This window comes from Liolophura sinensis, chromosome 1, assembly GCF_032854445.1.
Source record: "Liolophura sinensis isolate JHLJ2023 chromosome 1, CUHK_Ljap_v2, whole genome shotgun sequence".
Taxonomy (NCBI): domain Eukaryota; kingdom Metazoa; phylum Mollusca; class Polyplacophora; order Chitonida; family Chitonidae; genus Liolophura; species Liolophura sinensis.
The window spans coordinates 27,517,907-27,533,152 of NC_088295.1; the positions used below are offsets into that span (position 1 = coordinate 27,517,907).

Below are 15,246 nucleotides of genomic sequence, written 5' to 3' on the forward strand. Positions count from 1 at the left end.
CGCTACTCCCACAATTCAATGTGTGCACCCCAAAAACGAGACTTTGATCATTCTTCAATCTGTTAAACAAGTGATAGTTAAAGCCACAGGGCGCTGCCCTTAAGAACTGTACCTAACCTGAACGGACTATAAACTCTGCCACTCGAAACCTTTTGTCAGTCTGATAACAACTGACACTTATCAGGTAGAATGTCACTAAGGATAATGTCATGTTCCAGCACCCTAGCATTATTTCTATTAAGTAATTGATCTATTTCATCATGATTCAATAAAAAATCAAGAGAGTTCAAGAAAAAATGACAGTTTTGGATATTCCGGACAAAACCATGCACTGTCAGAATCTCACATTGCACGCATAAATGGAAAAAGTATATAAATTTGCAAGAGACCTAAATACGAATCCCATATTTTATTTTCACCAGTTATAAGATTACAGGCAAACTGTACAATGTATTAAATAAATAAGTATTTGTGTCAAGCATAAGTAAGGTGTCGTGTCAAAATATCCCGCCACAAGAAAAACACATTTCAAGATGCGCATGTGGAATGGATGGACGGACTGAGTACATATGTACACAAACTCTGATATGTACAGTATTTAAAGTACACGTAGAGAGATGCTGGTCAGTGATCAGAAAGAACATGTCTGGAGGACGGTCTTATACTGTTTGCTCGTCATGAGAGGCCAGGCGGGAGGTAAGGGCCAGGGTGACTTTACGGAGGGACGGCTGAGCATAAGGGAACTCCTGGTTGAGCCTGTCCACAATGGTACTCAGGGCATGCATCCTCTCTGTCTGCTTCTGGGCCTCTGTCTCCAGACTCTCAGGGCTCTTACACAACATTACATACTTCCCATCCTTGGCTTGCTGGAAGTACTTGGTCTTCTGCTGCTTTGACAACAGCTCTGACAAGTTCTGAAAGTGCACCAAAATTAAAACACTCTTACAATTTTTGATGTCTTCTGTTCTTGACCTTAAGCAATCAAATATTTACAGTTTCCATATATTTCTATAGGCCGCATGCTGTTATTTTGCACAATGATCATTTAGGGACTGTGATGGTGGAAAATGCCTCACACATATCATAATGGGGACTTGTAAAACTCCTTGACACCTGTAACAAAGTGGCCCAAAGCTATGAACTCTTTGTTTCTCTTTAATCACAATTATGAGTGTATGTGTGCTCATAACATGTAGGTTTTACACAAGCACTGCAACATCACAGAAGAATGTGTTCTACTGCGACTTTGATGCTTTTTGTGTAGCCTGTCTGCGAGTCTCACATTTTATAATTTTCATCTCCTCTAAAGCATATACAGAACATTTTTCTGATTTTTCTTTTTTTTTTGTATGAGAAGAACAGATGAATTCTTCTGAAGAGGCAAACATATGTTTGCTCAATGACTTCAAACACCACTATCAAACTTTTATATAAACCACCTTATGTGGAATAGTGTTGCTGAGCCTCACCCTTTGTTTCTGCTCCATCAGTCTCTCTATATCCCCATCACATGTATCCGCAGAGCTCTGTAATTGCTGGACATTTCTCTGTTTCTCCTCCAGCACATGGCTGATTTCCTGCTGATTGTCTCGCAGGTCCCGTATCTCGTTATCACAAGAGTTGGCATCCTGTTACATAGGAAGAGGCATAGTGACAGGCACAGCCAGAACTCAAGGTCCTCAATTTCAACTAAATGACATACACAGGGTCACACACTCTATATCAATAGCTATTTCAAATTACCTGTTTGTTGAATTCCTACACTACTTGGGCTGTTACATTATCCCGAATGTTAGCACACTCACATGTACAACAAGAGTTTAAATCTTAACTTTGTAAAGGAATTTTATTTTACTGCAGTCCTAACATGTTGCCAGATTTTTCAGTTCTGCATTAACATTGGTAAGTACAAGTCAGCTATTATTAATTAAGTTTTTACACAACGATACCAAACCAGTAACCCCTAAATAAGCCATGCACTTAATGCAAACAAAAAAAAACAGATAATCAAAATTGTCTTGTTTTAAAAATAATTTCATTTCCGAGCAAACCATATTTAATTATAACCTATTTAACTTGTAACTGTTATTCACTGTCAAAACACACACAGTGAAAGTAATCAGGCAAATTAAAATGCTACTTCATACCTGTATGGTTTGTTTGATTTTCTTCCGCAGCTCTAACTGTTGCCTCTCAAATGTGCCTTTGGTCAAGACTTTCTTATTTAGCTTGGATTGTGCATCACCTCGGGTGACAATGGTATCTCTCCTGAAAACAACAATACAAATAGCAAATTATTTTACCAGATTTCACCACGTGGAGGTTGGTCAGGTACCTGATAATCTTCTGAATATAAATTAGAGATAAGCAGGCAGAAAACAGCTTAAAAATCGACATGCGTCATCAATTAGAATTATCAGCCATTAACATTAATAAGTTGTCAAACAAGACTCCCCTCTGCCCACCTTCTTTGTTCCCCCAAAAATATAACCTTTCCACTACACTTCATTAGTGGATTTTCACAAAGTATTTATACAATCAAGCCTTTGATGAGAAGAGACCCTTGGCTTGTAATCACATGGTTGATGCTGGGAAAACCCAATGTAATACAGACGACAGACATTCACTCTCCCAGTAAATGTTGATTACCTGGATACAGCCTTCTCCATCTCCTGGATCATCTTCTCTTGTTGTTTCATCAGCTGTGTATAACGGACCTGCATACGGTGGATCTCAGACTTCATGGCCCGTATCTCACCCTGACCGATATCAGAGTCCACAGCTGCTCGCGTCTCCCGCGCCAACTGAGTCTTCTTCTCCCACAACATTATCTGACGCCTGTAATTATCAGTGTATTACAGTTTGGTTTTTTTTCTTAATATTTTTTTTCTCATTTGCTGATTTACTATCTTGGGGGTATTTTTCTCTAAGATTTGTGAAGTTTTGATTCCAATGAGGCAGTATAATTATCAGTGTGAATCTTAAATTTTTAGCTTAATGGCAGCCTTTTTGGACCTGTTTGTGTATACAAACATTAACTATCATGTATCTGTAAAATACTAAAGACTGGCAACCCAGGAAAAGAGTGTATTTCCTCCCCTCTCCCACAAAAATGATTCTATTACTGCCTTTCTGTTCTCAATCTGAGTAAATATGGACTGAACAGCCTTAATTCATATGCCATCCTCATGTCTGAAAATTGTGCATCACATACTAAGCAGATATGTGATATACAATTAAAAAGTTCTAAAGATTGGCAACTCAGGAAAAGGGCATATTTTCTCTCCCCAAAATGGAATCTGTAATGGCGTTTTTGTGCACAACCTAAGTAAAATAAATCTGAACTGAACAGCCTTAATTCTGATGCCTGCCACATCTGACATTTCAATGACAATACACTCAGCACAGGTTATCAAACCTTGAAATCATTTTCTTAAATTTCAAAGACAAATGTCACCTTTCAATAAACAAGTTAGAGATGTCTTATCTTGCACATGTAAAAAAATCTACATACACCCTGTAACACTAGTGAATGTGTACATGATTGACTGAAAGCTCTTCTTCAATTAACATTTCTTATCAGGGGTATCTCGAACAATGAAAGACACAAAAACAAACTACTGTTAACAGTTATAAAGCAATCCACCTTATAAACTTTATGAAATTTATTACGGATTTTGAAAGAGGTTGATATCTTGTGAATGATAATTACATGAGCAGTTATAAAATACATGTGTACAAGTAATAGCAAAAATTCAAAAGGATTTGCCCCGATAAACGTTTTCGACTAAAAATCTTGAGGACATTATCTTTATGTCATTAATGTTGATGCTACATTAAAATAAAAGAAAACGAAAAAAGAAAAACACTTACTCTGCTTCCACCAAACTGTTCAACATTCTCCCTTTCTCCTCTTTAAGTTCTTCAAGCTTGGCCTGCATGCCAATGGATTCTTTTTCTGCTTCCTGTGTAACAGCACAATGGTTTACTCATTTTTATTTGATTGTTGTTTAATGTGGTACTCAGGAACATTAAGATCTGGGAAAACCAACAACCATTGGCAAGGGTTTACACATTTAATACAGCATCTAAAAGTTACATCAGAAAAGTTACACATTATCACTCACTCATTAGAATGTCATCTGCTGAATTTCAGAAATGATAATTAACATTTGCCACTTCTTACAGCGATCAATGACTGTAAGTTCCGTTACAACGTTACAAATGCTGTGATGAAGAAGCTCCCATATCTACACATAAGCCTATCAATCCAATGAAATATAAATGCAAGAAGTTTAGATAAATTTATGGATTAGTAAGTTTTTGCTGACAGCTAATATTGCCCTCCGCAGGAACAATAAAGTAATCACAGTCTTGTGACATTACCAAACTGAATCACACAGGTGTCCAACACATACTGACCTTAAGAGAAGCAATGAAATCTCCCTCCAGCAGGATGGTCTCTTGTTGAAGGTTGCTCTGGGTGCCAGTTTCTTTGTGCAGCAGCGTGTTCAGCTTAACCACATCATTCTGCATGTTTCTCACATTACGTTCAATGTCGTAAACTTCACGATTCTGACTTTCAATCTCATCTGTAATGGAAATCATCATCAATCATATCTACTGGACGATTATGTGGCTGATGTCAGTCTGTCGAAGGATTCGCTCATGTTGAATTGTTATGGGCAAAGAGCTTTCAGAAGTCCACCACGTCCTTGAAGAGATTCTCTCCCTCACGAGACAAATTGGATGACTGAGAATATTTAAATTGAAAAATGCAAGTTGCAACATTCAAAATTTAAAAATATAATCAAGTTTATACAATTCCTTTGAAGCAGAATTCTGTAAATCACTCAGACACTGGTGGCAACTTTTTTCATGATTTATTGGCCACGACAAACAACAACTAAAGTCCTTAAGCTGTTTTGTCCAACTGTCTGTGTGTCTCTCTGTCAGTTGGTCGGTCTCATTGTTTACATGTTTTCTTTTCACAAGGGTTACTCATTTAACAAGGGACCTGAGCACATGTGACATTGATGTTTGTGCCATGTCACAACAATAGGGTAGCCTTAAGTTCGAACCCTTTACTGTTGAGAGTAGAAAACATCCAGATGTATCATGTGACCTGGCAAAAGATGTTAGGCAACTATTTTTGATCCCATTCACTATAACATGGGCGTCTATAAAAACTGTCATAAAAAGTAATTTAGAGTAGACGAACAAGTGAGAAAATTGAGTATCTGAATGAACTGGAGAAGTCCCCTAAAGGATAGAGGTGTCATTTTTGCCTCTGGAAAAGGGTGACTGGTGATCAGTAAATCAATTTCAATAAGATTGCCTCTCATTTTTCACCATTCACATGGCAAGTAGGACTGTATTTACCTTTGACAACAAAAGAGTTCAAACTCAAAACCCTCTACTGTAAATTTGCACTTATTTATAATGCTGCAAACCCCAAGAGGATTCAGTGTGATGCACAGCTTACTTTCAATTCTAATCTTCCTCTGGGAGAGAATGGTCAGCTGTTTCTTGTGTGTCTCCACATCCTTCTGTTGTTCCTCTCTCTCCTTGGTTAACCTGACCAGCTCACTCTGCTGCCTGAGCCATAGCTGCTGAAGATCAGCCAGCTCCTGCAGCTTTGCATCAATAGACTTCATCAAGGAGTTGATGGTGATTTCCAGGGGACCTAACTCCACACCCTAAAATACAGCACAGACAGACCAGAATGAATTTTTTATCCACATATGATTGCAGTCAAAGTAATACTGTTAAAGACGAGGGAAAAATTTCTATGCTAGTTCGACAGGTGATAAAAAGAGTTCCAAAAGACTACATTTGACAATGACTTCTCCATTAACGAGAAATTATATGAGATACAAAATACAAATAAAAATGTTTCATTCGATATGGAAATTTTTGTTCACAGAAACATCTACCATGTCCACCCACGTACCCCAGCACTGCTGATGAGATGCTCCAGTTTCTTGTTGTACTGATCAATCAAGTTTTGCTTTCTCTCTATGATGGCATTTCTCCTGACAATTTCGATGTCGCTTCGGTTAATGATCTCATTCTTCTGGCGTATGGCTTCATCAAGCCCGCCCAGGACTTTGTCTAGCTGCTCTATTCGTGTACAAACATTAGAGATCTCCAGCATGTCATGTGACAAGTTATTTTCCACTTCAGCCATTTGCTGTTCCTGGAAGGCAAAAATGGAGAAATGTTTAAGTTGGTATAACGATCAGTTATCACAACGAAGAATATTAATACTTAATTTCCCTGTAATTTCTCAGTAGCTAACTTATCAGCTGATAAACATACATAGTCATGCTGACACAAAACATTCCACATGCACTCAATTTGGGGCTAATAGAAATGATCTTCTACATCACATGGTGAAGTATTATTTCATTGCAGTGTTTAACTGTTTTGTGTATTTAGGTCATTCTTACTAGTATTTCAAATGTTTCATCCAACGGTAACTCTAACTATATGAACATCACATATATAACCTCATGCAATTACAAAGTAGCATACACTGTAAGTTAGACTAGGATTTCAGACATACCAGAGTCCTGGATCTTTCCCGTGTCTTCCTGATCAGTTTGTCTGTGTACTGAGAAGCCTTGTCCATGGTCAGCTGTGTCCTCATCTTCTCCATGATTAAATCCTCAAGCTCCATTTTATCTCGGAACTCACGTTCTATCATCTTCCTCAAATCAGACAACTCGCTCTCCTTCAGCGTCTTGTCCTGTATTAAAGTTAAAATTCATCAGCATGGAAAACAAAAACAACCTACCAAGATCAAAGGTATTTAATAAATCTGTAACTCTTCATTTCATTAAAATAATACTGCAATAATGATGGGTACAGATCAAAGCGTAATATTAAAGGTGGGTAAACAAGTATAATGTGTGTGTTGTTAACTGTATGATGATACATGTACAATTTTGATGCTTGTTGATTTGCTGTTTTTTGTGACTGCCTTCCATCTGTGCCATAAACAGTTTAATGAAATAACAATAAAAATAAATATTTCACCTAAAACTATACTTTCAAAAACACATGAAGACCTCAATATGATATTTCTACTGCCAACACTTATATTTCTCTGATAAAAAATTATTCAAACTTCACAAAAAACTCTTAAGTGGTCCTGAAAGGTCCATGAATTATCAAAATAAAGCAAAATGTATCCTTTGAAAGATGCTAACCTAGGTACCCCTAATAAGTCACCTATTACACAATGCAAAGAGTATTCACTGGAAAGCGGAAACATTTTAACCCCAATGGGCCATGCATAGCATTTTTACAGCTTCCTTACTTTCCCAAACTGTTTAATACAATACTTTTTAAACAATTTATATCATTTATTTATTTTACTACTATGATTGTTGTTCAGTGTCATTCACACATACAATACATAACGTACCATTGAGGCCCTGTTCAGAGCCTGCTCCGTCTCATGTAACATGCGAGTATACGTAGCATACTCTGCCTTCAGAGCATCATGTTTCACCTGACACTGGTTGAACATTTTTTTAATGGTGGCAATGTCTGTCTCTGTCTTATTCAAAATCAGTGTAAGCTTTTCATTCTGCTCTTGCTCTTTGGAGATCGTCTTCTTGTATGCCTCAATTTCTGTTTCCAGAGACAAAATCTTCTGCTGTTGCTGACTGTAATCATAAATTGCAAACTATGTATTGTTTATTTAATTGTTAAATTTAATATTAAAATGCATCAGTATTGCTGGAAACAAATCATTTCATGTCAACTGAAAACTGTGACCTCACTTACCATGCAGATAGATTCAATACCAACTGAAGAACACAGAGAGGCATATCAAATATCTAAGCAGTCATATCCTGACTGAGTGAATGTTTAAACATAAACTAAGTAACTTTGGGTCTCATTTCATCCTGATAAAATAAGCTTATGAAATTAAGATACGCATATATATACCGAAGTGCTTCTTGCATGGCAGCATGAGCTTCATCTCGTCTCCTCATCCCAATTAGACTGCTATTCCACTGCTGAAACAGCTGCTTCTTCTCCAAACCTATTGCCTGTTGACAAAGAAACAACACTTGTTAGAATGATAGATTGATTGCTGTTTAACATCATGGATAAGAACTTTTCACTTATACAATGGCAGTCAGTTTTAAATGTAGAGGAAACCATACATGAAGAATATATCAAGGGTAATGAGTAACCTGGGGAAAAAACTTTACTGATTTAGAGTTTAATTTAGTGATTTTAAAAAAAATTATGGCATTTTGTTGGAAAATATGGATTTAAATTGGCAGTTTATCAAACAGTTTATCCAACATTATCAAACAAACTATGTGGTCTAACATGCTGCTTTACAGGTTAATGAACCAAGGAGGAGTCCATGAGCCCTGAAGGCACACCTCTAACCTTGAACACAACAAGGTCAGAGCCATACGTAGAAATATATATAAATGCTGTACACACCCATTCCAGGGTAAACGAAAAACGTCCCACCTGTGATTGTGTAACTACACAGTTGGAAAGATTAAAACATTATAAAGTGAGAAACCAACCTCAATTTCAAAGTGAGCCTCCATTAGAGCTTCCTTAGCAATCTTGGTTTCCTCTCTTTGGGCTATCACCTGGGCCTCGTACAAAGCCACCTCCTCCTTCAGCTTGTCCACGCGTTCCACAAGGCGATCCACAAACAAGTCCTGTCACAAACAAGTATACATGTATTACCAGTCATGACATTTATACAAAGTGCAAAAGATACACATAAATGATTATCTCTTTGTGGTGTAAGTCTGGACAAGTTTAAGTTGTACAGACATAGATTAGACATCAGACTAGGCATCAAGGCTATAGCAGATCCGTTAGCCAAAAAGAAAAAAAAAATACTGAAGCACCTGAAGACAAAATATGGCACAATGCAGACATCTGAATTCCATCTCACCTGCTTTTGTTTGTCTACTTCAGCCTTGGCAACTTCTGTCTCTGCCTTTTCTGCAGCTCTTCTCATGATAGCAATGTCAGATCGCACATCTTCCTTAGCATTCTCCATATAAAACAGGCGCAGAGCCAAATTCTCCACCTCTGTTTGCAGTTCAGAGCCTGTGTTAGACATGCAAAATTAATGTAACCCATTTTTGATACCTTATGAAGAAAATACAAAAAAGAAATCAAAAAATACAAAGGAAATAGTTTAAAAAATTCCTAATTGTTATTCTGCTTCATGAAATGTGAACACTTAGGCAGATATCACACAAACACAAAATCCGAAGATGAATTGAAGTATATAAAAAAAAGTTGCAAGTATGCACTGAAATTTATTTTATATCTACTCACTTGTGATGCAGTGAAAATAGAAAATTGTTTTGGTAACATACTTCTATCCTTCATCAACTACTTGGTTAACACTAAGAAGTAACCTGAAAACAACTCTGTATACAGCTTGCACCATATTTTTAGTTCCTTTCCACAACAAAAATTTGTCTTACACTTTTTCTTTTCCCTGTTTACTGCCAGCTGTGAGTCTTTGTACATGTCCCTGATATCAATCAGCTGTGTTTCTTCCTGGCTTCTCTTCTGGTTTTCCTCAGCCTGAAGATCATGTTTCTTTTCCAGGATCATCTGATACCGTGCCAACTCTTGTTGAACTCCATATAATTCTACTCCAAGGTCTTCACGTTCTTTACCCTTTGTTTTCACACCCGCTTCCTGCATTCATGAAAATAATAAACAGTTAGTCTGAACATAGCTTTCTCAACAAAATAAAATTTAGTCTTTAGTGATCACTTTAACATCATTAACCAAGAACATTAAAACAAAAATTGATAAGCATATTTGCAGAACACATTTGTGCTGCTATATTTTACCATTTATTCATACAATTATTTATAAAGGAAAAAGAGTAAGTATTTACAGAAAAAACAGTGCACATGACTACCAATTCACAATACCTACCAGTTCACGAAGCTCTAGCGCCACCCTTTCCAGCTGTTTTGTCAAATGGCTTTTGAGGGCGTTTTGGAATCTTTTCATCAAGGGCTAAATAAATTTAAAACAAAAAAAGATTTAGTTTTTCTGTATGAATTATGACAATGATCCCTAAATGCAAAACTGAAATGTTTATAAATTTATTCAATACACATGTATATATTTTTTTTTGTTCAGTACATGCACATCAGGGTCTAACACCTGGTCATGTTTTAGAATTCTTTCCAAGCACATGAATCAAAACCACCTTCAGCAAAAGGTATGTTGTCAGTTTACTACTTGTTACTTGGAAAACAGTGATGGTTTCAACGCTGAATGATTTGAGTTGGATCTGTGGAGAAGCTTCCGTCAAAAAAAACGATTTCTGTATCATATCACTTACATGATTGGGGTCAAGGACCACCATATCAGTTTCATTATCGCTGCCTTCATCACTCTCCTCCACAGGGACCAGGTCTCCACGCTCTCTTTGATCCCCTTCCTCATCACCACTGCTGTCGCCCCCGTCGTCACCCCCGTCCCCACCCACAGGGGCACCACTAAACTGGGCTTCCAGTGGCAAGAAGTGATCCTCATCATCGTCATCTAGAGGCTCCTCAGCATCATCACCTGTAAACACAGCAGGACAAGGAATCTAAACTCAAATGCTCAAAAGACACAGGACAAGAATAAGAATACATATATCATGAGTCTTTGATTTTGCACTTCGTTGTGTACATGATTGTTGTTGATTTAAAACTTTTACATGTACAATTTTTTCCATTCAGAACGTACTTGATTCAAACAGTATATGAAATGTTCATATTTACTGTTTACCTTGGGGGACTTGTTCTGCATAGGATTGCTCTTGTTGTGGCTCCTGGGCATCTACAGAAACAAAACACATGTTGTAACAGAATAATAACTGTACATCAAACCATGCTTTAACAAAATACAAAGTTGGTCACCAAAGTTTTTAACATCTTCTATCCTACAGCCAGTGAGAGCAAGACAATAAAGTCTATGTCCAATCTGGATCTTTTAACTTCTCACTTCAAATACTATCAATATACTGAATCAGGGATAGGGTTCTCACTGTATACAATGCTTGACAAATGAATTAAAAGTGTTCAACATTTCCTTTAAAAACAGATCTCTGAAATTAATGTTGTACACCATATAACTGTCAGTAATACTTATAATTCTAATGATTAAAATAAGCCAAATGCAGTATATGAAATGTTCATATTTATTTATTGCTCTGGTTGTGGCTCCTTGGTATCTATAGAATCAAAGCCCATACCACAGAAGAACAATAACTGTACATCAAATTGTGAAGATTTTACAAATTATAAACTTTCTGCATATTGATCCTAAAGTTTTTAAACATCTAAAAATGTTTAAATGACCATCTTAAATGACCATCAGTAGTCTGTGTAGCCAGGTAAATACACATAAACTGAAAAACTCTCTGGATCTTTCATTTAAATCTTTTATCTAATGATTCAAATAAGCCAAATTCAGTACTTTGAGTGAAATGTTCATGTTTACAACTTACCTTGAGACACTTGTTCTTGAGGCACTTGTGGTTTCTGGGTATCTATAGACACAGAACACATACCATAGCAGTGTAATAACTAGCAATCAGACTGAAGTTTTCACAAAATACAAACTTTATGCTAATTTGATCAAAACTTTGTTAGCATATATGTTTATCTCTATATTTTAAATCACTTTAAATTTAGATGTATAATGATTAATTAAATGCCCATTTCATACACATTAGGCTGTTAACTAGATAAATGTATAAAAGAAATTGAAGCCAAATTAAAGAAGTGCATGGATCTTAATGTTAACTACTTACTAATTTATGTGTTAACATTTATTTAGTTATTTGACTGGTGTTTAACGCATATACAAGAATATATTACTTATACGTCGACGGCCAGCTTTATGGTGGGAGGAAACAGGGCAGAGCACAGAGAAAACCCACGGCCATCCACTGGTTGTTGGCAGACTGTTAACACATACAGCCGGACAGGAAGCCAGCATGAGCTGGACTTGAACTTACAGCGACCGCATTGGCTCTTGGGTCATTGTGCTGCGCTGGCGTGTTAACCACTTAGGCCATGGAGGCCCCTGTGCATTAAAACATGGAATCAATAACTGAATGTGTCATGCTTTTCCTTGGGAAGGTTTTCCAACACAGCTACAGGTAGGTTTTAATTTCTCAAGTTACGTACACACGTAATGTTCATTAGTTTTATAGTACCTTGAGCAGCACTGGTTGGCCTGGAACCTGTACCAGCTTGCTGCTGTGAGGAAGGCCTTTGTTTTGTTGCTGAACTTTTACGGCTTGCCACACCTGATTTAGGCCTCTCTGTTGCAGATCCTTTACGGCTGCCCCTTGCTGATCCTACCCTTTCTTGTGAGGAAGGTTTGGGGCTGATGGTAGCAGACTGTGGTCTCCCTTGTGCTGAGCCAGGTCGGCTGCCAGTGATTGACATTGGTGGATCTGCTGGAGCATCTTGCTTGCTCTGTGCTGCAGACAGTGGTCTCTCATGGGCAGAACCTGATCTACTCCTGGTTGCTGTGGCTGGCCTGGAGCCTTTATGACTGCCAGCTGAGGGACGTCTCTCAGCTGCACTTGGACTTCTTGCTACACTCTCTGGCCTTTCTGAAGCAGAGGCAGGTCTGGACAGCTGTTTTCTTGCTGCTGATGTTGGTCTTGAGCCAGCTGTAGACCCTAATATAAAGAGAAAGTTGAACACAAAAATTACACTCAGTAAAATAATAGTTTGGATATATAATGATGATGTTCACTTGGTATAGTATGATGACATTTTTGAATTCAGCAGAATATAACAATTACTGAAATGCTCATTTATCACATTTTACAGTTTCGAATAAGTCACTATTCATCACCAAAAGGGGTCCACATGTCCTATATGGAAAAATCCTATGTAAATTCCTTCCATAATATGAACTCAGCTGACTTTATTAAAAAAGTAATTATTCAACAAATATAATAATTTTCAGCAATTTTTTTAGGATACAATAATATGATTGTTACTAAATTCAAAGGATTGGGTGTTATGTGTGTTTTAAGAATACTTCACTTCTGTGTCACTTTTTGTTATTTGGGAGTGGAACATGAGATTAAACAAAAGGAATTACCAATGTACCAGGTACTACAGTAACAGATACTACAAAAAACTTATTTCCTGAAAACATGTCACTTTGTTTTCACCTTTAGCTGATGGTGGTCTTGATGAAGATGCTGGTTGTATATCCTCTTGACCAGCAGGTTCCATGTCTCCTGTATCAATCTGTAACAGATACACAAAGACATGGCATTAAGTCTGTTTCATTTAAAACACATATAATAAATATGTAATATGATGACAAATATGAATCTGTATACTAATATGATCATGACTCATGAGAGACATCCCTAAGGCAAGATGATCTGATATTTACTGAAGTAAACAATAAAAATGTAGCACATTTACCAAAGTCATACCAGGGACCTTTGATGATGATGATGGCTTAAAGTAATTCTCACCTCCTGCAGTGCTTTCACTGTAACCTGTGAAACAACTTCACCAACTGAAGCAGCTTTCTCTTCTTCTGGTTGTCCATCTGCTGTGCTTGCAGGCGGCAGACTGTAACATACACAAACAAAACATAACGACAGTGCTGTTATTACTAGACATTTTGCTATAAAAAAACCCCCAAAAAACACAAGCACAACCGAACAAACAACATTCCTACACGGTGGGACAAAATGTACCTCCTTAATACCATTTAAAATAGGTATGAAAACAAACTGCCTGAATAAATCAATGCATAGATCATGCAACGTTTTACCCTTTATTCTTTACAGCAGCAATGGGTGGGCCTGAAGACTGGAATGACAGACCAGGTTCATATAAAGACTGGGTCGACTACATAAAAATGACTAACACAGAGACTACTGCATGGGCATTTGTCTAGTCAACAGATTCAAACAGAGCAAATATCAAGCTATGAAGAAATATCTTTTGTAGTTGCAAATATGTAAATCGGACTCAGTGAGGCAGCAATGCGAGTAACAATGTGAAATGCATTCTAATGTGTTGCTGTCGCCAAAGAAGCATATTTTTCAGGCGATTTCTTCAAATAAAATCCACAACTGTCACTGGTGCTTGTACGTTCTACACTGTACATGCAGCCAAGGGAAATTTTCATTTTATGCAAGGTACCAGACTAAAACATTCTGCTTCACAGAGACAGAGCATAATATCCAATGACATATTAGAAACCATTTCACACTGTAACTTTTGTGGCTGCACGACATGAATTAGAGTTATATGTTTGCAACTTTTTGCACGATTGTAAAGTTAGTAATTTTTTCTCCATGTCGTTTTCAGTGGTCACCCTTCAGTGTGGTTTTAAAAGCTGTAATCTCTTGTGATTCAAAGCAAACTTCACTATCAAGCTAAGCCTAAATGCAGTCAGAACTGACAGTATTTATCAGAATGGTATTGTAACCTTAGGAGTTCACAAACCAGGTGGCTAATCGATGTTAAAGGTATTACAGCTTCAGAGAGCCACAGATGACTTCAGCCATCTTAGCTTGAGCTGTGTTTTACTATTAAATGGAATAAACACAAAGTCAACTCTTACTATAAGAGGAAAAAAGAAACAGAAACAGCAACAACATAGCTAAAACAGAAGAATGTTATTTTACGGATAAACGTTAAAATCCTGAATGCTGTACATATGCACGAGCCGTAAATACATAAAAGTTGTCTTACTTTTCTGCAGATTGGTCCATCTTAGAGGGTAAATGTCGAAAAAATGAAAAGGAGCAATGGACTTTACCTTTCGTTTTGGTCGGCCATGATGTATTTTGTTGCTATGGACTGTAAGGATCGTGACGTCACGGAGTTTCTAGATCAAGGGAGTTAAGCAGGATGTTTTTGCTTAAAGTGCACATTCAGGGGAGACTACTTTGAGTATCGATCGTCAGATTTTGACAGCACATAAATTCAAGATGGCTACGAGAAATGGTAAGACCCAAGAAAAATACCTCGCAGATTTTGATTTCATTGTAGTTAACCCAACTTGTTTTTGTTTTAAGTGTCAAATACTATACCCTGTAGTCATTTGTCTGCCTTAGTTCAGTGTATTCTTCTCACACTTGTGGTTTTAAGAACCATGGGCACACTTCTGTTCATGACGTGAACGGTGAAGAGGTTTGTTTTGTGAGTCCAGTATAATAGTATAAATAGG

The 15,246-nt window shown here is 37.2% G+C and overlaps 1 protein-coding gene across 1 annotated transcript; it reads right to left on the minus strand.

Annotated features, from left to right (window-relative positions):
* Nucleotides 1-407: 407 nt before the first annotated feature.
* Nucleotides 408-14,854, minus strand: LOC135479121 (coiled-coil domain-containing protein 40-like). Its single transcript, XM_064758865.1, has 22 exons — nucleotides 14,836-14,854; nucleotides 13,535-13,634; nucleotides 13,220-13,298; nucleotides 12,242-12,715; nucleotides 11,528-11,569; nucleotides 10,807-10,857; nucleotides 10,373-10,599; nucleotides 9,958-10,041; nucleotides 9,492-9,711; nucleotides 8,948-9,105; nucleotides 8,565-8,705; nucleotides 7,963-8,066; nucleotides 7,433-7,676; nucleotides 6,569-6,751; nucleotides 5,954-6,199; nucleotides 5,486-5,699; nucleotides 4,423-4,592; nucleotides 3,874-3,965; nucleotides 2,650-2,838; nucleotides 2,148-2,268; nucleotides 1,470-1,628; nucleotides 408-914 (listed from the first exon to the last, which is right to left on the minus strand). Exons 3-22 carry the CDS (start codon nucleotides 13,281-13,283, stop codon nucleotides 660-662), a joined length of 3,438 nt encoding a protein of 1,145 aa, XP_064614935.1. The 5' UTR covers nucleotides 13,284-13,298; nucleotides 13,535-13,634; nucleotides 14,836-14,854; the 3' UTR covers nucleotides 408-659.
* Nucleotides 14,855-15,246: the final 392 nt, after the last annotated feature.